Raw genomic sequence first — 24,106 nt, forward strand, 5'->3', positions numbered from 1 at the left:
AGCTCCATGTCTTTTTTTATGTTGAGGGCACCAGAACTGTACACAATACTCCAAGTGAGGTCTCACAAGAGCAGAGTAGAGGGGCAGGATCACCTCCTTTGACCTGCTGGTCACCCTCCTTTTGATGCAGGCCAGAATATGGTTGGCTTTTTGGGCTGCAGGCGAACACTGCCAGCTCATGTTTAGTTTCTCACGAACCAGCACCCCCAGCTCCTTCTCTGCAGGACTGCTCTGAATCTCTTCTCTGCCCAGCCTGTAGCTGTGCCTGGGATTGCTCTGACCCAGGTGTAGGACCTTGCACTTGGCAATAGCTAAACTTCATAAGGTTGGCATCAGCCCACCTTGCAAGCATGTCAGGGTCCCTCTGGATGGCATTCCTTCCCTCCAGCGTATCAACCAAACCACACAGCTTGGTGTCTTCAGTAAACTTGCTGAGGGCGCACTCAATCCCACTGTCCATGGCACTGACAAAATGTGAACGAGTCTATTCCCGACACTGATCCCTGAGGGACACCACTCGTTACTGGTCTCCAGCTGGACACTGAGCCATTGATCACAACTCTGCATGTGGCCATCCAGCCAGTTCTTTATCCACCCAGTGGTCCACCTATCAAATTGATGTCTCTGCAATTTAGAAACAAGGATGTAATCTGGGACAGTGTCAAATGCTTTGCACAAGTTCAGGTAGATGATGTCAGCTGCTTTACCCCTGTCCATCATTTTTGTAGCCCCATCATAGGAAGGCCCCCAGATTGGTCAGGCAGGATTTCCCCTTAGTGAAGCTATGCTGGCTGTCACCAAGCACCTTGTTGTTTTTCATGTGCCTCAGCATGCCTTCCAGGAGAATGTGCTCCAAGATTTTGCCAGGCACAGAGGTGAGACTGACTGCTCTGTAACTCCCTGGGTCATCCATTTTCCCCTTCTTGAAAATGGGGGTTATATTTCCCTTTTTCCAGTCATCGGGAACTTTACCAGACTGCCATGATTTTTCAAATATGATGGCCAGTGGCTTTGCAACTTCATTCGCCAGCTCCTTCAGGACTTGTGGATGGATTTCATCAGGTCCCATGGACTTGTGCACATTCAGGTCCTTAAGATAGTCTCAAAACAGATCCTCTCCTGCAGTGAGCCCAAGGTCTTCATTCTCACAGCCCCTGCATCTGCCTTCCAAGACTTTGGGTGGTGTGGTCAGAGCCTTTGCCAGTGAGGACCGAGGCAAAAAAGTTATTCAGAACCTCAGCCTTCTCCAAATCCAGGGCAGCCAGTTCTCCTGATACCTTCCGTAGAGAGCCCACATTGTCCCTGGTCTGTCTTTTACTTGCAGTGTAACTATAGAATCCCTTCCTATTATCCTTAACATCCCTAGCCAAGTTTAATTCTAACTGGGCCTTAGCTTTCCTATAACCTGATCCCTAGCTTCCTGGACAGCATCCCTGTGTTCTTCCCAGGCTGCCTGTCCTTGCTTCCACCTTTTATAAGCCTGTTTTTTCCCCCTCGAAATTTCCTTAGCAGCTTCTTATCCATCCAAGCAGGTCTCCTGGCCCTCCTGCGGCACTTCCTTCTAGTCGGGATGCAACACTCCTGAGCTTGTAGCAGGTGATCCTTGAATATCAGCCAGCAGTGTTGGGCCCCCCTGCCCTCTAGGGCTGTATCACAGGGAATCTTACTAAGCAGGTTCCCAAAGAGGCCAAAATCTCCTCTCTTGAAGTCCAGGGCAGTGAGCTTGCTGCACGCTCACTGTCCTGAGGTTTTCGAACGTGACGTGAGTAGACATGCCATTTATCATTTTTCACCTTGAAAAGACATGCCATTTAGTGGCATGTCTTCTGTGATGAATTGAGACAGATAGAAACAGCAGATTAGTTTAGCTGTTTCAGTGGATGAACTTTTATCCAGTTGCTTTCATGGTATGTGGTCATGGAATAATAGAATGGTTAGGGTTGGAAAGGACCTTAAGATCATCTGGTTCCAACCACCTGCCACAGGCAGGGATGCCTCACACTAGACCAGGTTATTGAACACTGCCAGGGATGGGGCATACACAACTTCCTTGGGCAGCTTGTTCCAGTGCCTTGCAACCCTCGCAGTAAAGCACTTCTCACTTCTATCTAACTTAAAAATCTCCCCTGGTTAAGTTTAGAATTTGATGACTAAAACTCCTAGCTCAAGTAGTATTTTCGTAATTGGGATGAGAGTCAGGCAAAACTATGATTTGTATTTCTGTTTCAACAGCATTGTGGAGATTTCTTTAAATATTTGTTACTGAAGCCTGTTAGGAAGTCAGTATAGAGTACTGGTACTAAATAGCAGTGCCCATTTCCATATCAGAGGTAGATCAGAGACATTGAAATCTTAAATTTAGTGTCTTAACCCTGCTCCCTGAAACAAAACATTTTTTGTGCTTAAAAACAGAAGTTTGGGCTATATGTGCTAGCAATCCTTCATATGATTATAAAAATAGTAAGTATTTGCTGTTGCTCAGAAGCCATTGGTTATTACAATGTATTTAACATAGAATCATGCTATGCTATATGAAAATGAAGCTTAATTCCTTATTCTGCAACAGTTGGAGCTGTTGTGACAAAATCCTGAAAAATTGTGACTGTTCATACAAATTCAAGGTGTCTGGCAGCAGTGCTTCATTAAAAGGCAGACAAGACATTATTTTGTACCATACCTAAGAGAGAATTTTATCTGTCACATCTCCTAGGTGACAGATGTTTCTGCACTTAACAAGTGCTTGAGGATCAAAATCAGTCCAGTGATTATTACTTGTGACTGTATGATATGTCGTGTTCTCAGAAGTCGTCTCTTTTCATGAGGAAACCTTTTAATGGGACACAAGTGAAAAAAATTTCTACAGCTTGTTTGAAGGTAAAGATAGAGTAGAATCCTGTGAATCCTTGCAGCAGTTACACCTTGGAACAGATTTTAGTTTGAGGCTGCATTAGCTCTGTAGTTTACACGAAAGCCTATTTTTAGTTGTTATTTTAAGTTGAGACAGAAGACGTTAATTGCCTTTATTGTACTGACGAGGTGGTAGATTGATGTCAGAAAAAGGTACGATAAGGTGATATGGATGAATTACCCTGCCACTCTTCTCTTGCTGTTCCTGGTTTGAGTATTTCAGTCATGTGGTTTATAGCAAATCTCTGGTAGTTGTATTGATACAACTGATGGATCACTGCTTTACTGGGCACCGAGAAAGGAACAGTTTAGATACTTAGGAAACCAGCTTTGGTTAATAGGGAAAAAGTACTGTGTTACACTGTCATTTATATACATGCATGCATCTTGCTATATTGAATTTTTGTTGACACCTGCTATACTATTTATTGTCATGGCAGCACCACAGGAATGCATTTGAATATTGGCATTAGAAAATTCCTAGAATTTGTAATGTGGTTGATCTTTACTTAGATAGTAAAGTAACATATAAATGGAATTTACTTTCGAGCTTGAAAAACAATTGCAGATTTCTGAAAGTTAATTTTTCTCACCCTCATGACTTCTAATCTTTCAATTTATCATTAAACTATAAGTGAGAAAAGGAGGATAATGGAAAGCATTGCAATAAATGAGAATGTCTTTAGAAGTCATCCTCTGGGTAAAAACAGTTTTGTTTCTTTTCTAAATAGATGATAGGAAGCCTCATTTCCTGTTTTCTGACATCACTGGCTGTGAAATGGCTGTAAAAAATACAGACTGATACTGGAGTAAATATCTGTCTGCAGCTACTTGTTATAATCTGTATGTGTAATCAATCATAAGTGTCTCTCCAGAAATATGTAAAAATGGATTTATGTGAGCCAAGAACATGCAACTTGACTTACTAAGTTTAGGAACTGAGGTGTTGTGCGTGTTTATATAAGGGGGAGAGCTCCACCTACTGGCAAAACCTTCCAGTTTGTGGAGTGTGTTTTGGGTCAAGATTGATTTGCAGTATCGATTTCTTAGGTCTGGTCTCAGGGATTTGGAAGATGAGCACTTGCAAGTAAATAGACTTGCTTCAGCTTTAAAAAGCCTGTGCCCTGAAAATATTTTCTTCTGTTTTCATCTTGTCTTCTTTTGTTTATAGGAGCATCATCTCCAGCGGGCCATCTCAGCACAGCAAGTATATGGAGAGAAGAGGGATAACATGGTTATACCGGTTCCAGAAGCAGAAAGTAATATTGCATACTATGAATCTATATATCCTGGAGAATTTAAAATGCCAAAGCAGCTGATTCACATACAGCGTAAGTGAAGTAATTTATTTGTTGAAATCTACACCCAGAACTTTATCTTGCTAGCAGTATTTCAAGAGATGAGTCTTAAATATCTGTTGAGCTCATATTGACTCACTTCTGAGTATTTTTTCCAGCGTGAAGAAACAACATACTTGTTGAAAAGGTACATTTAGTTCTTGATCAAGAGATAGACAGTTGTCCTTCTTGATTCTTTATGTTAATACTTCTCAAAGGCCTGTTTCTGCCCTGTAATAATACTTAGTAGGTACAGCTTGCAGAGAAATTTAGGTTCGTTAGCAAGGGCAGACAAAAATCTGCTTGAAGAAGAGAACATATAATACATAGTACCTGTCCCCTGAAGCTTAACCAGGATATAATGACAATAAAGTGGATTGGGAAGCCAAGCAGAAATGGCAACAGTAGTAGCATTTGCCTCTGCCTGGATGGAAGCATTCTACATCTAAAAGAAGGTGGGTTTTGATACCACTGATGACTTGCAGATGTGAGACTCTTAATGTGAGCACCACATTACTTCAGATACCTTTTGAAAACATTTAAAAAATGTAATCTGTTGCAGTATTCTGTTTTACAGTGTAATTTGTAGAATTTAAAATGTAGTATTTGTCATTTAAACAGATCTCATGCTTTATTAACTTCGGTTAAAGGTTAGACTTCTACATCAGTCTCAGCATCAGTGATAGCTTAAAGTATTAGAATTGTGAAAAAGTTAGGGTTGAAAGGGACCTTTAAAGGTCATCTGGTCTGACCCCCCTGCAGTGAGCAGGGGCACTTTTCACTGTATCAGGTAGATTAGAACATGTTGCTGTGCTCTGAAGAAAACAGACTAATATTAGTAGTCTTCCATGCTGATGTTAAGGTTACACTTTTTCATTCTTACCTAGTGGTCTAACAGCTGAAATGGTTATTTTATTTTTTTTTTATTTTCAGCTGCACTGAAAACAGTGTATTCATTGAACCTTTGAGGTGTGTTTGGGCTGAAGTTTTAAGTGTTGCTAATATAGTATATACACAGCATTGAAAATATTGACCAATCTAAAAGTTTCTTTCTGAAAGCAATGAGATTTGACCAGTAGTAAGCTTTCGTTAGTTACCAGTATATAGTCATATAGATAACAAGCCTTTACTCCTGATTTTTAATGATGTGCTTTTTTTTTTTTGAGAAAAAAACTAGGTATAGCTTCAAAGTAGCATTACTACAACATTTATACAAATAATTTTGGGGTTGTCTTCAGAATAATCTGATGTGTACTCCAGATACTGCTATTAGAACAAAACATTTCTATAGTAAAACTAACTTTCACTGTGGTGTTTAGCTTTTAGTTTGGATGCTGAGCAGCCGGATTATGACTTGGATTCAGAAGATGAGATCTTTGTGAACAAGTTGAAGAAAAGAATGGACATCTCTGCTTTGCAGTTTGAGGAGATGATAGACAGACTAGAAAAGGGCAGCGGTCAGCAGGTACAGTGGTACTTTGAATACGAAGAATTTATATATGCACTCTGTATATTGCCATATGAAAGTGACATGCTGGGCTTTACATTTAGCCAGTCAGCCTGCAAGAGGCCAAACTGTTGCTGAAGGAAGATGATGAATTGATCAGAGAAGTGTATGAATACTGGATTAAAAAGAGGAAAAACTGTCGAGGTCCGTCTCTTATACCAGCAGTGAAACAAGAGAAGCGAGATGGTTCCAGCACAAATGACCCTTATGTTGCTTTTAGAAGACGAACAGAAAAGATGCAGACACGAAAAGTAAGTAAATCTATTCCTCCTTCTGCTTTCTTTCTCTTCCTGTCTCTCAGAAAGTGGCTTGTATAAAAAAACAATCCTGCTATGTAGTATAAAGCAATAAAAGTTGGGATGTTCTTTTGTTTTAATTTGCAAATGTAAAAGCATAAAAGAAACTATTTCAGGACAGCTGTTGAATGAAAGTTCATGTGCATTTTTTCACTAAATCTGCTAAATCTACTTACAGCATTGGTAGGCTGTAGCTCATTGATAACAGGCACATACTTTTTTTTTCGTATGTGGGGGTTCTAATATATAAACATTTAGAACTTTAATCATTATTTAATTTAAATGAGGTGGGCAAACATATACACTATGTATTTACAGAATCGAAAAAATGATGAAGCATCTTATGAGAAGATGCTTAAGCTGCGTCGAGATCTGAGTCGTGCAGTAACCATCCTGGAGATGATAAAGAGAAGGGAAAAAAGCAAGAGAGAGTTGCTGCATTTGACACTGGAAATTATGGAAAAGAGGTAATGTTATTGAAAATTTGCTGCAGAAAGCTTTGAAAACTACTTTGTATTTTGATTCCCACAAATGCTTAGAACAGTGAGGGTTTTTTAGAAGTATTTACGCTCTTTCACATTTACAGGAAAAGCATATTTTCATATATGGCGGGGGGGGGGAACCAAACATTAGGAAGCTGCTTATTATGGCAAAGTAACCCAACACACACATCTACATTGTTTTGTTACATGTGTACATATATAGCCTGTTATACGGGAAGAGAGATCTTTGTTTCAGGTAAATCCAGCTGCAAATTTGTGTTAAATATGTCAATTAAGGAAATCTCAGATAATTTTAAGGTTGTTTCCAGTTGTTACTGTTCTTCTGTTTCTTCATTTTCCCATGATATTTTTTTTTAGCAAAGCTTGATTTTTATACCCTCTTGAGGAAAACAAATAAGCAGTTCAGTAGATAATAAAATGATCTGTGACTCATCTCCAACTAGTACTTCTCTTGACAGCTTATCAGCTGTGCTGAAGACCAAATGCTCTGCTCTGTCAGTTGTCACTTTCCTGGTGACCTGGGAATCCCATTTGCAGTGTAGAATCGTTCTTCGGGTTGATACTTAGAATCTGAATAGACTTCTGTGGCTGAAGTGTCCATGTTTGAAAACAAATATTTAGAGTCCATATCTTGAAGTTCTAAAACTCATTTAGACTGTCTTCTGAGGGAGACAAGTTGAATGCATCTGTGGGGCAATTTCTTCAAGCAGTGACCATTTTTATTAGAAATAGAGAGGGGAGAATCTCAAAGATTTTTCAGTAGCTTTTTCAAGAAAAGAAGCTGTTCAATAGAGGAAAGACTCTTATGCCCCCCTCAGAATGGAAAACTGCACTTCAACTCAGCACTTTCACAGGACTTGAAATGCAGTATGCTTCATGGGTTTGCTTGTTGTGAAAATATTCCATAGTGCAAAGGAGAGAGGACTCATAAATAAGGCATTCTGCCTCACTGTGTAAAATCTTCTGGGTGATAAATGTATGCTTTGAATGGTACTGTCCCCAAGTTAAGAGGATTTGGAAACCTTTTCCTGTTCTCTCTTTCTGGTTTCTGCTTCTCTCCTTTACAGTATTGTATTTTGGTGATGTTGTACAGGCTTATAGGGATTTATCATTTTTATTTATTTGTCAACATTAGTAATTGCAATGAAGTTCCCATGTTACTAGTCCTGTTCTCTGCAGTAATACTTACTGTACTTCTTACTGTTGTCTTGGATGTCCCTTTACCCCAGGCTGCAAGTATTAGTCTGTGTTCTCTGTTGTGCACTTCTTTAGCAGACATATATTGTAAATATTCCAACAAATGAAAAATATTTCTGATTTCAGGTATAATTTGGGTGACTACAGTGGAGAGATCATGTCTGAGGTTATGGCACAGCGGCAGGTGATTAAACCTACCTATGCTATTCCCATAATTCCTGTGACTAACAGCAGTCCTTTTAAACATCAAGAAGCAATGGAACTGAAAGAATATAAAGTTAAAGTGAGTAATGTCAGTAACCAAGTTTCTAGTTTGTACCATTACTATGCAAGATACAACATTTTCAGGATGGGAGGAGGGGAAACCTTCTTGAGACTGGAAATAGATTAGCAAAGCTGCAATTGGAATAAAATGCTTTGTTCTGTTGGAGTTATGAGGATAATGTACAAACTACTGGCAGAATTAAAGGAAATATAGACCAGCTACAAACAGAAGGATACATGCAGTTGTATTCTTATTCTGGGTGATAGGAGTGTTTAATACTGTCCATAAAGTTAGGCTATCCTGAATAAAACTGTATATGTTACCCAAATACTGGACAAAGATAGGACTAATAGGGTGAAACACATATCTTGTTCTAAATTATGCAGTTACTTTAACTAGAGGGTTATTTTGTGGAAGTTTTTCTGGTTGGTTGGTTTGTTGGGATCCGCTGATATTCCCAGCATGCTGTATTTCTTTTGTTTGGCTTTATATTTAAATAAAGTATCAAATAATCCTACTGAATTTAGGAAGCTGACCAGCACTTTCTTTTCCTGCAGGCTTTAATTTTGTGTCATACAAAGCATAGCTACAGTGCCAACAACTGAGCATATTAAATAGGTCAGGTAACACTGGAGAAATGCTGAGGTATAAGAAGTCTTTGTTTAAAAATCAAATTATAACTGAAGAATGTCCAAAAGCTGTTCTGAATCTGACATGGTGGCTTGAATCAGTGAATACTTACATTGATAGCAGAGCATTGTGACTGAGGTGGCTGGAGTGTATTTATCTGTTAATGATGTTGGGTCAATGTAGTGTCTTGCAGATGAAAGAGAACTGTTTCATGGAAACTTGGGAAATGCACTTAAACTTGACTTTGCGTAGTATGGGGAAGACAAAGTCTAACTTCTATTTTTTGTCTTTAAAGCATTTTTTGGTAGTTAGTGATTCCTAACACTGCATAAATACCTAGTAATTTAAAATGTTAGAGAATAAAAATGGTGCCTCATGGAGATCATTATATATATTTTGATATACTTTGAAGTAGTACTGTTATCTTAATGGCTAGTGGTTTATCTAACATGGAGTTGAGCACACAATGCTTGATTTCACCTTGTCAAATGTTTCAATTACTGGGAACAAAATACAAATACTCATGAAACGTCTTGAGTTTCATGATGATTACATGGTGAGGCACTGGAACATGTTGGCCAGAGAAGTTGTGGGTGCCCCATCCATGGCAGTGTTTAAGCCAGACGGGGCTTTGAGCAAACCTGATCTAGTGGGAGGTGTCACTCCCCACATCAGGGGGTTGGAACTAGTTTATCTTTAAGGTACCTTCCAACTCAAACCATTCTGTGATTCTGTGACTGCATGTTTTGCTGTCAAAATGATGGAGATATGCATTCACTTTTTAGCTTGTGTACATAATTTTCTAAAACTTCTCTTTTAATCTTATTTGCTTGTGTGTGGAATTTTATGCCTTTTTTTTTCTTGCAGCAAGATAAAACTGATGTTATTAGACCCAAAAGAAAGTATGAGAAGAAGCCAAAAGTCTTACCTTCATCTGCTGCTGCTACTCCTCAACAGACAAGTCCTGCTGCACTGCCAGTCTTTAATGCTAAAGATTTGAATCAGTATGATTTTCCTAGCTCAGATGAAGAACCTCTCTCCCAGGTAGGACCTCTAGAGTTCTGTGCTATTCTTAAGGTCAGAATAGAAGTAAAAGTCATCAATTCACTCCATCCTCTCTTTAAAGGTTTTGTCTGGCTCTTCGGAGGCCGAGGAAGAAAATGATCCTGATGGTCCTTTCGCCTTCCGTCGGAAAGCAGGCTGTCAGTACTATGCTGTAAGTAGAAATTCCTTATGTATCATAAGACAGAGCATCATTGTGAGGAAAACACTTTGTGTTTAATTGGTTCAAATTATTTTAAGCCTCATTTAGACCAACCTGGCAACTGGCCGTGGAGTAGCCCTAAAGAGGGAAGATTAGGAGATGTGCGTTACAGATACTGCTTAACCGCCCTCACTGTACCCCAGAGGTGTATTGGGTTTGCACGAAGACGGGTCGGCCGTGGTGGAAGGTAAGTGCTACATTAATTGCGGCTTAATAAATAAATAAAAAATCAGACATAAAGAGCAAAGTTTAAAAAACCCAAATCTCTCAAGAATGGAGACATCAGAAAAATCTACTTTTTAAATGCTACCATTTGATACAAGTTTCCTTATCTTGTTCATGTCTCCATTTTTATTTTGTGGTAGTGGAAACTGCTTTAATCCTGTCTAATTAAATGGGTCTAGTTTTTTTAATTGCTAGCGCTCCCCAAATTTTGAAGTGAAAATACATGTATGTTTTCAGCTTTGATTGGAGCTTTGTATTTAAATGATTTGCATGGTTGTCTTCAAATAGTAGTATTTAAAAAATAAAAAATCCCCACATTTTTCTAAAAATGCTTTTTTGACTTTGGGCCTTATTTGGCGATTTGATAGTTGTAGAGGAGGATTTTGAGAGGAATACTTAAAAGTGACAATAACTTAAATTTCAAACATTGTCAAAAATACAAAAGAATTAAGGACTTCCTTCAGATATTTTGCTTCTGGGCATTATCATTGAAAATAATTTATAAATTATTCAGTGTATAAGTGCCATTTTTTAAATACTGTATGATGCCTTTAAGAAAATGGTACATTTATATTAAACTTTAATTTTAAAAAATGCAGTTTGTCTTTGAGATTAATGTTTAGCACTTCTTCACATATTAGCAGGTCTGGCATATCAGCAAAATCAGAATGGGACCTGAAAGTCCTTAATGGGGTTTTGCAGGGGGATTTGGAAATTAATGTATGACATCCCCACTGCGCTGGGATGGTTGTAGGTATATTTGGTATTTGTGGGAGTAAGGCTTTTGAACTGAAATTACTTAAGCAGTTATAGTTTATTCTGATTTTTGTTTTTTCTTTGCATTGTGGAACTCGTATCTTCCAGCCTGCCTTTTTTTTTTTAAGAATATATATGTGTTCTTGCAGTGCCTCGATATATACATGATAATGTACATCAGCTGTTCAAACAGTAAAAGCTAGAATATACATGTGAAGAGAAGCCGAAATGTTCTACTAACTAAAATAATACATAGTCATGCATTGTGTCTAGTTGGAGTACTTGTTCTGAAACAGTTTTCTGTAGTTTCTTCTGTCATCCACAATCATACATGACGAAGTGGTGACTTGCTTTGTATTTTCTTGCCACTGTATAATTCTGAATTGTTTTCCTGGTTTTAGGGTGCTGCTAGACAGAGCGCATTCGGACTACGATAATACATTTCATCAGCTGGATTTGGAAACGTTTTCCTCATCACAACACTCTTCAATCAGTCAATTTGCCAATACCTCAGAAACAAATACCTCGGACAAATCTTTCTCAAAAGACCTCAGTCAAATACTAGTCAATATCAAATCATGTAGATGGCGGCATTTTAGGCCTCGGACACCATCCCTACATGACAGTGACAATGATGAACTCTCCTGTAAGAAATTATACAGGGGTATAAATCGAACAGGCACAGCACAACCCGGGACCCAGACATGCAGTACCTCTATACAAAGTAAAAGTAGCAGTGGTTCAGCACATTTTGGTATGTTCGTTTTGACAAACTTGCTTCTAGAAATTTTAAACTTGGCTCAGAAAATGCAGAGTATCATTAGGTCATCCATACTCTACATTGTGGTCTCTTTTGGTGATAACAGCCCAGCCCATCTTCACTTTTATCTCTTTATTTGCTACATAGAATGTTTATTTGTATTTATTGCTAGCAGTAGTGTACTGCATTTCAGATTCATGCAAATGCTACCTTGGTGTGTAATCATTATTTTAGAAATATGAAGGTTTGGAAACCAGTATTGTGTAGGATTTGACTCTGAAGATCTGAATTTTTAATATTAAAAATAAGTTGATTTAAACATTGATATAAATACTACGGTCCAAATTTTTTTATTGTACGAGGTGTGGTGGTGGTGTGAAATATTTATTTAAAATGTTTGCATTTAAAATCCCATCACGTTATGAATTTTTATTTGAATTTACCTGGAATTAAATGCCATTTCACATCTGAAAAATACCCAGCCCACACCCACTGATACATCTACCCATGCTTGGCAAAACAGACTAATCACCTCTAAGTCTTGTCAGCAAGTAGCAGATTACATCTTACAGAACCTGAATTACACAGTTGAGGACCTGACTATTGAGTAAACTTGATATGGTGTTGTTTTTTAATTGGAATACTAGTGGATAGCATCACTCTTATATTGCATTATTCACGCTGGAAGACTGGTATTTACATAGCTAGATGTAAACTTAACTTGAATTTTGATCAGATGGTACATTGAATGCTATCTTTTCTATAGAAAGTAAAATTACTTTTTTTACAAAAAAACTTGAAAAGTTCACCACCATTTTGTAAGGACTCTATAGTATCATGTTTTGCTTGTCATTTTGAATTATGGCTTTGAAAATCAATTAGAAAACCTGGGTAATGTTGGAGTGGGGTGGGTGTTTCGGAGATTTGCGCAACCAAAGATTGTTATTCTGGTATCGGATGACTTCAGTCCTGTTTTCCAGTATTTCTTGCACCTTTTCTCCCTGCACCACCTGTTGGGATTTTTTCTGCAGATTCTTTTCTCTTTGCATTTTTAGACTTAGTGGGCAGGTTTGTTCTGCTGCTTTATTTCATACTTTCTCTCCATGCTGTCTTACAGTAGGTCCTTATCCTCATCCCCAGTTCTTTTCTCTTTTATGACTCTTGCTGGAAATGTATTAGGGCTAAAACTGAAGGTTATTCTGGTTTATGATCCAAATACAGCATTTAAATTCTGCCCCTCTGATGTTTCAAATTGGTAAATCAAGCTCAGAACTGAATGAAGGCAGCCTCTGTCAAGTGACTAGTCTGAACTGTGGTAGATGATAGTGTAAGGTTACTACTCTGAAAAGAAAACATTGTGATGAATAGATTATATATGCACTATAAAGTATCAATGAGCAATACCTGATATCTGAAAATCACATAGATTTGAAAAATCGGCTGATTGAGTTTAAAGTACATGTCTTTGTGTGTAAACAAACACACACATCCCCTATAGAGTCTTTTTTCCTAAAATAGGCAATTAAGATATTTATCTTCCTCACACAATTATTATTTATGGTGATGAGTTCTGTACAGGATTTTAACTGTGTGATTGTAATACATAGGTGTAAGTACCTAGCATATTACATTCGCTTGTGCTTGGAATTCTATGCATATGGTTTATTTAAGTTAGTATTCCGAACTTTTCCAGATTTAAATGTCATGCAGTTTAGATTCATATATAGGTGCAAATATGCCCGAATACCTAAATGTTAAATTAGTTACCACTAATTGCTATTTGTTATTAATATAACCAGGTAGATTGTACCTGCGTAATTATGTGTAATCTTAATTGGGATTCTTGTGGCATTGGAGGTGTGTATGTGTATATGAGCATGTATACATGTGGTGTAATGATGATTGTTTAGGTGTAGGTGTTTGAAAGGGGGCGTCTTGGTGCCGTTTTTTTTTCTAGTGTTCTTTCAGTTTCTTAAAGGATTCTTTAAGATATGTTGTCTACACAGATTATAAGTGTTTGTCTCATATGTATGAGTTTGGTTTCTTCAGAAGTGCATGTCAGTTGAAGCTGCAGCAGCTGAATAATGTCATCTTGCTGTTTGTAGCAAATACTGTGAAGAACATCAGGTGTCTAACATGTACTGAGGTTTTTCTCATGGTCACTACTGCAGATTTACAGTCCTGCAGTGTCCCTGTTCCTTTTCTTAGCTGGCTTTAAAGCTGGGAGTTTGTAGGTGTGGATTTTTAGGTTAGCTTCTCTTTGCCCTTTAGGGTTTTGAAGTGGCAGTAGGTCTTTTTACCAGAAAACAGTTACTAACACATCTCTCTTTTTAAGAAATGCTTTTATCTTCTCACTGCTGCTGTGAGTTGTGGTCAAATCATGTTGCTTACATTTAAAATGAAGCTCATACTGAGATGCTGTAGGTCATGTTGCTGTGTTTATTTTGAATCATCACATGATAAGTTCTGTCTCTTTCCATACTAAGTCTATAGAATTCTTGAGTTTTTTCCGTGTTGAATGATGCAGACAACATGCTGCTGTGACATGGGAAAAGTGCTGTGGAAAACCTTGCTTTTCAAGTCTGTTATACTTGGTCAGCACAGGAATGAAGTTGCTTTCTGCTGGAGAATTGATGTTATATGTGTTACATCCATATTTTTGGATACTTGCATTTAGTAATCAAACGTTTGAGGCATATAAAACTGCACAGCATGTATAATTCTGTTGCAGCCTTGTGTTTAGGAGGCTCACCAGAGATGCCATTCAAGTGAAGGATTTGAGCACTGGTTCCCAGGCTCCACAGTAAGACCAAGCAACCATCTTGCATTCTCTTCTACTTTCATCTGGAAGCCAGGTCACTCAAAAAGAAACTGCAGACTGTCAGGATTGAAGAGGCTAGCTGTTAACTACATTATGCTTACTAAATTTGTTATTCTTTCCTTGAGAAGAAGCTTAAGTGTTCTAGCAGACTTACTGAAAAATCTTAAAGATATTTGGGATTGTACACCTTACTGTACATGAAACCCTGTGAACATCCAGAATATAATTAAAGAATACAGAGTAGTTTACTTTGCATTTTCTTGTAAACTAGAAATGTAGATGATGTACTCTAAGTTGTGTTTTGCTATTCAGTAACCTTTTCTGTGGGGAATAAGATGGAAATAGCATTTTTCCAAGTAAACTTGGATGCTTCTTTTTACATCTCTTAATCTGCTTTTTAAAAGTCAGTTTGCATGCTTGGGGGTCTAGCAGGCCGGTTAACTGTGCTTCCATTTCACAAATGTATGTTTAGCATTTCCATCTCCAAATTCGCAGTGTTCATTGCTGGGCTTGCATTGGGGGTTTTTTTGAGCTGTCATTAAGAATACCTCACACTTGTCTTCAGGCATCCCTTTCCTGGAAAGGAGGAGAAAGCTCCTCAGTCTTTGTGGCAGTGTTTAAATCTTTTTATTTAACCCTACTATCTGTAATCTCAACACTGCTGTCTGGTTTACTGTGCTCCCTTTTCCAAACGCTGGTTTTTATGTTGCAGGACAAACTTGGTCGTGAAAAGTACTGACATTTGTAATGGCCATCTTCAGTTGTCATTGGAACTTAACATTCTTAGCCCATCTGTGGCTGAGATGTTGAGATCTTGGTTGAAGAAGCAGCGGCTTTGGGAGTAACAGATGTTGATAGCCTACCCTAGGTTTAGTTGAAGGAGGATGTTTTAAAAGGAAAAGCTTCTTTTGTCTGGGAAATGTGACTGGGGGTGGTAGAAGAGTCAACACTTACTTGGAGACTTTGAGGCTTTGCAGTTTTATACTAGATTTTCTTACTCGGCTTCAACCCCGTTGGGGTAATACTTTGCTCCACAGTTCCAGATCATTGGGCTTGTGTAAACTGTTACACTTTGCATCCCACGGAAGGATAGTCGTATTTATAACTGTGGAGTAAACTGTGTACCCCAACTGGCTTGTGACATCTTTGTGGAAACCTGTACTAAGACTGATGGGCAGACAAATATAAATACATAGCAAGCATTTCTAGTTTTCATTCGATGGCTAGTAAAATTCCTCAGTAATTATTTTTGTCGGTTTATCTTCTACTACCAAGTAGGGAGTACATATAGAGATCTTATATCAAGTTTCTAATTTCTAAGTCTAGCATTCTCATGTTAGGAATTTCACACTTAGGTTCTATCAGACTGAAATGTAAGGCTATTGTAGTAATAATCAGGGGTGTGATGATTCATGTTCTCATAGTGTCTAATAATGCCATGTTTAAGTAAAATCAATCTCGAACTTCTTTTCAGAAAGTGAAACATCTTTGGGCCTGGTGCATCAAATATTAAATCACACTGATGGCTCTAAGTCTCTCCAATCTTCTGAATTCACTGGTGAGAACTTGATATACAGTAGAAAATCTCTAACCAGGCAATGTAAGCCAGATAACATCTTTCATAAGACAGAAATTAAAAATGTGATGTTCTGGGTTACTTAGTACTGTGAATGATGTTTGCTTTGCATGCACTTTGGCATTAGTAACTACTAATTGTTCTCTTAAACAGCAGAGATGTGATGCTTTCATGTATTTCCCTTAAGGAAACATTGTAACATGATATATCATCTTTCTACATGCTTCAGCAATTCTGTAATTTATGGGATTTCTAGATTGCAAGCTTTAGTTACATGATCTTTCTTCTGTTACCTGATTGAAACTGACTTTTTAATGGCCATTGCTTCACCTGTGAAGGCTCAGGGAATTCCACACTCTGGACCTAACATTTCGGCTCATGAAACCAGATACTTAACTTGATATTGTGAAGAAACTGCCTTTTTAAAAAAAAAAAAAAATTTTTCTAATTAAGCATCTAGTTCTTTAGATGTTTGACAGAACTGAAGCATTTGTTTAATTAAGCTGTATGAGTCTCTAGTATTAAAAATATTTTTACTCTTATTTAAAAAAAATAAGCTTACCTCCATAGGTCATTGTGTTTAATCTACAAAGCTTGCTCAGTTTCCCTGGCGGATCTAGGGAACATCTTCTATTCAGGAAATGAAAAGGAATTCTAGTAGAGGGACCAGGCATTTATGCATGCTTTTTCTGCTCTCCAGGATATGTTTGGTAGGTTTTAGGAAATTTGTTCTTGTGGTCAATTTTTCTAAAGTCTGTGTTTTGCTATGTAGGGGAAGCAGAGTAACAACTAGTGAGTCACCTCACAGTAAAACTGGAAGCAGTAGTTGGGAGGAGAGGCTGTGGCTGCTTAGCATGCAAAGACTGATCTCTTTGTACAGATTGCATAGCTGGCCTCCCTCCTCACTGGTTTGGCCATTTCTGGGAAGGACTTGCATTTTCAGAGAAGCTAAATGTAACCTACAGCATTGTAAGGTTACTGCATATTAAATGCTGTGGTAAAATCAGTTAGCACTGTAAAAATAGTTCTGTATTGCAGTATAAAACTGCTGAGAGCTATGAATATCTGAGAAGTCCCGTGACAACATCACTCAGTCTGTGCTTCAGGAAAAGCCACATGTTGATATCAGCTTCCCACAGAATTTGGTACATATACAAATGGAATTGAAAGGCATCATTCAGTGGCTTAATTTGAGTAAAAAAGGGGTATGTAATTGTCCCAGAGATTACAAAGATTTTGCTTATAGTCCTGGAAATGATTGTAGAAAAATATAATGAAGTGTGCAATAACTCAATTTTTTAACAACACAAAATTGGTGGCTGTTGCTAAGGAGATACTAAGCAGTCATTTATCCTGTCAGCCATTCTCAGTAATGTACAGTGGTTCTTTCCTTGTGTTCATAGCTGCAAACTCCTGAAGGTTTTTCTTTACCTTCCGTTCCTTTTTGTGGTCTGTAAGCCACAAAACGTTTCTCCTACTTGCTGCTGAAGTATAGCACTCGTACAGCTGCAGAATAGGTGCATGCATCTCCCACGCTCCTAAATAAAGAGGATAACAGCATAACTCGATGTACTGACTTAAAATCCTGGAGGTTGTCTCAACTGAAATGTTAAATTTGATTCAGAATTCTACTGGAAGCAACTCGGAAGCATACTGCCTTTTAATTGTTCCAATTCAACACAGTATGCTGAAAAAAAAGCAAGAAAGATGCATTTACATAGACTGGTTTCTCAGTAAAATTTGAGCTACTTATCTTTTGATACCCACCTTGAGAGCTGGATAACTCCAGATGGGGTTGTGTCTTGAAGATTCCTAATGCTTCAGGTCAGGAAGGGAGTAGGATTAGGTTAACTAGGGAGTCAGGTGACTTACATTTCTAAAAGTGCCTTGGAAAGCATGTGAAAGTTTTGGAGGAAGGTGCAGTTGTTAGCTATGAAAGACAGTTGAGATATTCTGAAATGATAATGTTCTTACATTGTATCAGTAGTGGTGGTTGAGGTATTCCCACTTCCACTCCTCACTTTCATTTTGTGTAGTGAATGAAACTGGATGTTTTGTCAGTGTTCAAATCAGTAAATTCTGCTGTGGCCCTAGTACACTGTTTGAGAAGAGTCTAAACATCGCAGTCCTGTCTAGTGCTGCTGAAGTGAGAATCTGTTTTAAAGTCTCGTGTGATCTTTAACCATTGAATATTCTGTCTTTTTTTTTTAACTTGAAGCTGTTGTCCAGTTGTCTGTTGCTTTACTAATTTTTTTAAAGCCTTGGAGGTCTAATATTAGGAACGTGTAACTTTATGTAGCAATGCTCTTCTGAGTTACTAGAAATGTGGTTGCTGATTGGAGGATATAGAAAAGGTCTGGGTTTGCTTCTTGCCTGCTGTTTTTGTCTTTCGAGGCAGATAAAAAGACCAGTGTATGACACAAAAGATAATTACATTAATTTTTGCTACATTTCTGCATTTAACATTTTTCTCTGACACATGAAATATTTTCAGCTGCAATCTTTTTCTTTAGAATAAAAATGAGAAGAGGTAGCAAAACTTCTGGAAGAAAGTCCTTGGGGACGCTATGTTCTTCTAGAGCAAGTGGTGTTAATAAGATGCTAGGATTGGTGCCTGTGCAATTGCATCCATGACAGCTTTGTAGACAAGAAAAATTCTCTGCAAGCCGTATGAATTAACCCATTAATAGTGGCTACATTTTATGGTCTGCAGTGCATTCTACTTTAATTGCTTTAAAAAAAACACATAGTTGAACTTAGTCTAGGTCTTTCAGGAATTTAAGGCTGAGACTGCAAATGTAGAGGCACAGGCAGTCAGTACACACCTGTGACTTCACTGTGCTGAGCATGTGTGTGATTTCCCTTAAACGCCTTCCCCAATTCCAGTCACAGTTGTGTGCCACAGAAGATGAGTATCTGAAGTTAAATAGGTGGAATAGTGTCATGTAGAGTACATGCAAACATTTTATGCATGGGAAGGATTGTTTTCAGGAGCAACTTAACATATAGGCTTATTTTTTCAACAGAAATGTGATATAGAATCATAGAATGGTTTGGGGTGAAAGGGAACTAAAAGATCATTCAGTTCCAACCCCTGCCACAGACAGGGACACCTTCTAGTAAACCAGGTTGCTCAAAGTTCTGTCTAGCCAGGCCTTGGAACACTTGCAGGGATGGGGCAGCCACAGCTTTTCTGGGCAGCCTTTGCCAGTGTCTCACTATCCTCACAGTGTATAATCTTTTCCTAATATCTGATCTAAATCTACCCTCTGTCAGCTTAAAACCATTCATCCTTGTCCTGTCACTATAAGCCCTTGTAAAAAGTCCCTCTTCAGTTTTCTTGTAGGCCCCCTTTTTAGGTACTGGAAAGTGCTGTAAGGTCTCACCTAAGCCTTCTCTTCTGCGGGCTGAACGAGCTCTTAGCCAACTCTTTCAGCTCTCAGCCTGTCTTCATAGGAGAGGTGCTCCAGCCCTCATGTCATCTTGGTACAGACTGTACTCTGAGAGCAGTGTTAGTGAGCAGAATACATGGTGGCTTTTAATGGAAGAGGAATAAAGTACGCTGTGTCCTAATTTGCAGGTCTTCAGAAGAAATAATAATTGATCAGTAGTAATGTATTCAATAAGGCCTTTGATGTAGTGCTGCTTCAGCATGGAGAGGGAAGAGCTATCTTGCATAGTTACAGTCTGTACTCTCTTCTGGTGTATAAGCATCTGGGTATGCCGTAAAATGGAAAAGGAATATTAGATTATTTTAGGAGGCTGTAGCTTGCAGCAGTCCTTTAATGGGCAGTGTTGTGTCTAAACTGGATGAAACTGATTAATTTAGAATCTCACAGTAAATCTCTTACAGTGTTTTAAATAGTATTTTGAAATGTCTAGTAGGCTTTTACCTGTAGTAAGGTAAACGGCAGAAACATTGTGGATTGTTTTAACCTAAATTGGAAAACCTGAAATAAATTGTTCTTGAGTTTATTTTCAGACATGATGGGTAAATGGCCATTTCCATGATATTTTCAAGGTCTTCTTTTGTAAGTGTATTTGGATATTTGAGCAAAAGTAAGAAAAGCAGTTTGAATCTAGATGAGGGTGGTGGTCATGTAAGGGTTCTTTTGTCACTTGGTTACTTTGAGAGCTGTATAACTTCTCATAGCAGGGGGAAACTTAGAGCTGTAAGGGTCACAGAGTACTTAAACATACTGATGCACAGTTTGAAAAATACAGTTAGTCTAAATATCCCAGAAAGAAGGAGGAGCACTTAAAGGCTGTCCTAAGTAGTCTATCCTAAAAAACACCGCTTGTCTCAAACTTGGTATCTCCTGTTTTTCCAAAAGAAAACAATATTTTGGAGATGGTTAAACCAACACAGGTGGCTGTGCTTACAGCTCTTTTTTTCATAGCTAAAATCTGACATATGCTTAAGGCTTGAAAGCTCAAAATATCTGTTAATAAATTTACTTAATCATGTGGACAGAAGTGAGATGGTTATTATGATGGAAATTCTAATTCAGTCAAAGATGGTGTAACATATCCTTTTTTGCCCATTTCCCTCTTTCAGTCTGTAAGTTATCTTTATTTACATCACTTATGCAACCTATTCTTAAGCAGTATAGAATCATAGAATGGTTTTGGTTGGAAAGGACCTTAAGATCATCTAGTTTCAACGCCCTTCCATAGGCAGGAATGTCTCACACTAAATCATGTTGCCTAAGGCTCTGTCCAACCTGGCCTTGAACAATGCCAGGGATGGAGAATTTAGCATATATATTATCATATATATTTGTGCTATACTGTAGAATACAATGCCTAACTAATAATACATGAAGCTTTCTATGCCATTGGCACTCTGTTGGCTAAATCATTCCACTTCTAAATTTTAGGGAGTTTAAAGAACAATAAATCACTACTAACCAATCATTATAAATGAAACATCTATCAGTAGCAGAACAGTACGTGCGTTTTTCTCCCTTTATTACATACTATTCAGCTTTCTATGTTTGTCTCTATGTGCTGAAGCTTTCTTGCTCTAACTAATGTGCTTGGTGACAGTTAAAAAAAGAAAGGGACTTTTAGTTTATATAAAGTAAAATTAAAATTTAAACATCCACATCCTGAATATTTGGCTTAAAAATTACAGGTTTGGGGAGGGTTGGTTTTTTTTTTTTTTTGTGAGGGCATTTGTGAATGGTGTTACTACTAAGCTATTCCTCTAGGAATAACTTTAAAACATTGAAGAAGTAAAGCAAGTTGAAATGAGATTTAATGAGCATTGGGAGATAATTTATCACTTATGACAACATAAATAAGTATTACATCCCTACTTGCTGATGTATATTCTTTACAGAAAATTAGTAACGTAACAGCTGAATAAAACTTTATAACTTCAAGTGCTCAGATAGCAAAGTGCTGGTAATAATTTAGTGCTATTTCAAGTACAGGCTAGAAGGATTTGGAGCAGTCTTTAAAAAGAAATTAAAATATCACAAATACACTGGAAAAATGCATGCCCAGCAGTGTTTTCTCTGTTTATTTTGGTTAGCTGGTTGTATTGACTTGTTATTCCAGTTTAAACATAAGGTACAATTGCTCTTCAAAACGCAGAATTTTCTTGTGTCCAGAAGCAGGAGATGATCCTAGCTTTGACAGAAACAGATTTTCTTGAGGCAGACAAGCCTGAAGAGGTAAATTAAGCAAAAGAAATTTTTAAAATTGCAGTCTGTGAACAGGATTCAAGCGATTTGTTGCCAAACAGTAGCAAGCTTCCCCAAAAGTGTAGCTTCCACTGCAGTCTATGAATACTGTTTACAGAACTTACTTGAGAGCATTTTATCTGAAGATAAAATTGAAGGAAAAACAGAAAGTTGTATCCTAGGCAGAATTTGTAAGGAAATTCACATTTCAGCCTTCAGTTTTAAACTGAAAACAGACTTCCTTTCTTTTTGAATAAAACATTTTATGAAGTTAATCAATTAATTGACTCCCCACCACTGGGCATCCCCTTGTGGATATGTATGATTAATATTGGGTGTATCAATTTTATAATTGTGAGCAAGCTGGATAGAATTTTCATTGATGTTTGATACACTGACTTACTGGGTCACCTTTCAAAGATTTAAGAAATAAGGATATAGTTCTGTCAAATTCTGTGTTGGAGTTGCTTGGACACGTGATTAAAACAAAAAAAAACGCTGCAATGTGATAGCCTGCACAGTTGGAGGCATGCCCAGTTTAATGTTTCTGACTAAACTTAAACCTAAATCTTAATTTTAGGTATTCACTACCATCAGAACACTGTCTATGAGGGCTGAAAGCATGCAGTGGCCAAGCTTTGCACATTAGCCTACTTTACTAATAATGTGGATACTGTAATTTCACAAAGTGAAAACAGTGATGTGATTTCTACCTGCAGTTTCTTTTTAATCAGTCATTACAGAGTTCTGGTGTTTTTGCTTGTGTTTTGGTTCCCTCCTCCCCCTCCCTTTTTTGTATCTTGAGCTGAAAGCAGCAAAGCATTTACAGCCTCTGTACTGAAAAATCAGCTTAAAAAGTGAAGACTTGAACAAAAATTTCTAGGAGGATGGTAGCCTTTTTGTCATAAAGGTGCATTAAGGCTCTTAGGAACTTGCTGTGGTGTGTTATTATTTATGACTATTATGTAGGATTAAAAATAGATGTGTTTATATACACAGCATCTACATATTTTGATATAGTATTTTCTCATTTTATATTTTGTTCAGCATTTACAGCCGAACAATACCAGCAACATCAACAGCAACTGGCACTAATGCAGAAACAGCAGCTTGCACAAATTCATCAACAGCAAGCAAATAGTAATTCTTCTGCCAACACATCACAGGTGAGGGATCTGTCTGTGCTATGATTTATCCCTCATTGTTTCCCACCAGGGTTCATCTCTAATTGTCAACTGTTGCCATAGAACCTTGAAACTAACCAACAGGAAAGTGGCTTTCGCCTGAATCTACATCATAGCCATTCTGTAAAGTGTTTAGAAGGGACACTGCAGGTGAGTGTAGCAGGCATTGCCTCTGCTCCCTCTTAAACAAAAAAGATGGGTCAGGTCAACTAATGACATTTTCAAAGCCTAAGAAATATGAATTGCAGAGATCTCCAGCCATGTCATTATCCTCTTGATAGTGGGGGATTTCTAGAGAAGGGTTTTTAGTTAGTAACTAAAGCTAACTCCTAAATATGTTCTCCATACAGCTCTGGAAGTGTCTAATATTCATAAATGTTTAGTGATTACAGTGGTGATGGACAACATACAAGGGTTCAAAAGTTTGCAGTCTGAGCCTCTGAGTCTCTGAATATGGTTTAAAATTTCATTAAACCAAGTTGACCTGTGAAACAGTGTTCCACAGAACTTTGGAAATAAGTCTATTTTAAATAGTTGGGGATTTTCTTCTCTGTTGTTATAATGGACCTAAAAGTGCATGATTAAAAAAATGACAGTTCAGATTTTAGTTAGTTTTACCACATGCTGACAGTTTGGTCTGAGAGAATGACTGGGCCACATTTCTGACTTACATGTATTGATTTTTGTTTTACTAGTTTGTGTGTAGCTTTAAAATGGGGAGAGTACTGACTCTTTGAAGCCTCAATCGCATGTGTTTGCTACCATTGTTCTTTTTAGGGTTTTGTTTCCAAGACACTGGATTCTGTTAGTGCTCAATTTGCCGCTTCAGCTTTGGTTACATCAGAACAACTGATGGGATTCAAAATGAAGGATGATGTGGTGCTTGGAATTGGGGTGAATGGCATTCTTCAAGCCTCAGGTATGCAGCTATTCAATGGAATTTGACTGCATTCTGATGTTTACAGTGGAGTTATGTTTGCCTGGAGTTTTTTTCTGAAAAAAAATAAGCTTAATCTGTTCTGTTCCTCTTTTGCAGGAGTGTACAAGGGCTTACACCTCAGTAGTACTACACCTACAGCACTTGTCCATACAAGTTCTTCATCAACAGCAGGTTCAGCCTTGTTACAGCCTTCAAATATAACACAGACTTCAAGTTCCCACAGTGCACTGAGTCACCAAGTAACTGCT

General features: G+C 37.8%; 1 protein-coding gene across 6 annotated transcripts in view; it reads left to right on the forward strand.

Moving 5' to 3' along the window:
* The window catches only part of EPC1 (enhancer of polycomb homolog 1), a 67,903-nt gene that overhangs the window by 41,241 nt on the left and 2,556 nt on the right, over positions 1–24,106 (forward strand). For 3 of the 6 annotated variants that reach the window (XM_034063556.1, XM_034063599.1, XM_034063428.1), the window contains 14 exons: positions 4,079–4,238; positions 5,564–5,709; positions 5,796–6,002; positions 6,366–6,514; positions 7,874–8,030; positions 9,510–9,686; positions 9,769–9,858; positions 9,945–10,093; positions 11,289–11,641; positions 15,943–16,026; positions 22,782–22,900; positions 22,982–23,068; positions 23,696–23,837; positions 23,955–24,106. The exon at positions 23,955–24,106 is cut by the window's right edge and continues 215 nt beyond it. In XM_034063556.1, the coding sequence (XP_033919447.1) occupies positions 4,139–4,238; positions 5,564–5,709; positions 5,796–6,002; positions 6,366–6,514; positions 7,874–8,030; positions 9,510–9,686; positions 9,769–9,858; positions 9,945–10,093; positions 11,289–11,641; positions 15,943–16,026; positions 22,782–22,900; positions 22,982–23,068; positions 23,696–23,837; positions 23,955–24,106 (2,112 nt within the window). In that variant the 5' untranslated portion in view covers positions 4,079–4,138. The remainder of the gene's footprint in view (positions 1–4,078; positions 4,239–5,563; positions 5,710–5,795; positions 6,003–6,365; positions 6,515–7,873; positions 8,031–9,509; positions 9,687–9,768; positions 9,859–9,944; positions 10,094–11,288; positions 11,642–15,942; positions 16,027–22,781; positions 22,901–22,981; positions 23,069–23,695; positions 23,838–23,954) is intronic. The other 3 variants (XM_034063496.1, XM_034063466.1, XM_034063522.1) reach the window with 3 other exon arrangements.

Source organism: Melopsittacus undulatus, chromosome 1, assembly GCF_012275295.1.
Source record: "Melopsittacus undulatus isolate bMelUnd1 chromosome 1, bMelUnd1.mat.Z, whole genome shotgun sequence".
Taxonomy (NCBI): Eukaryota; Metazoa; Chordata; class Aves; order Psittaciformes; family Psittaculidae; genus Melopsittacus; species Melopsittacus undulatus.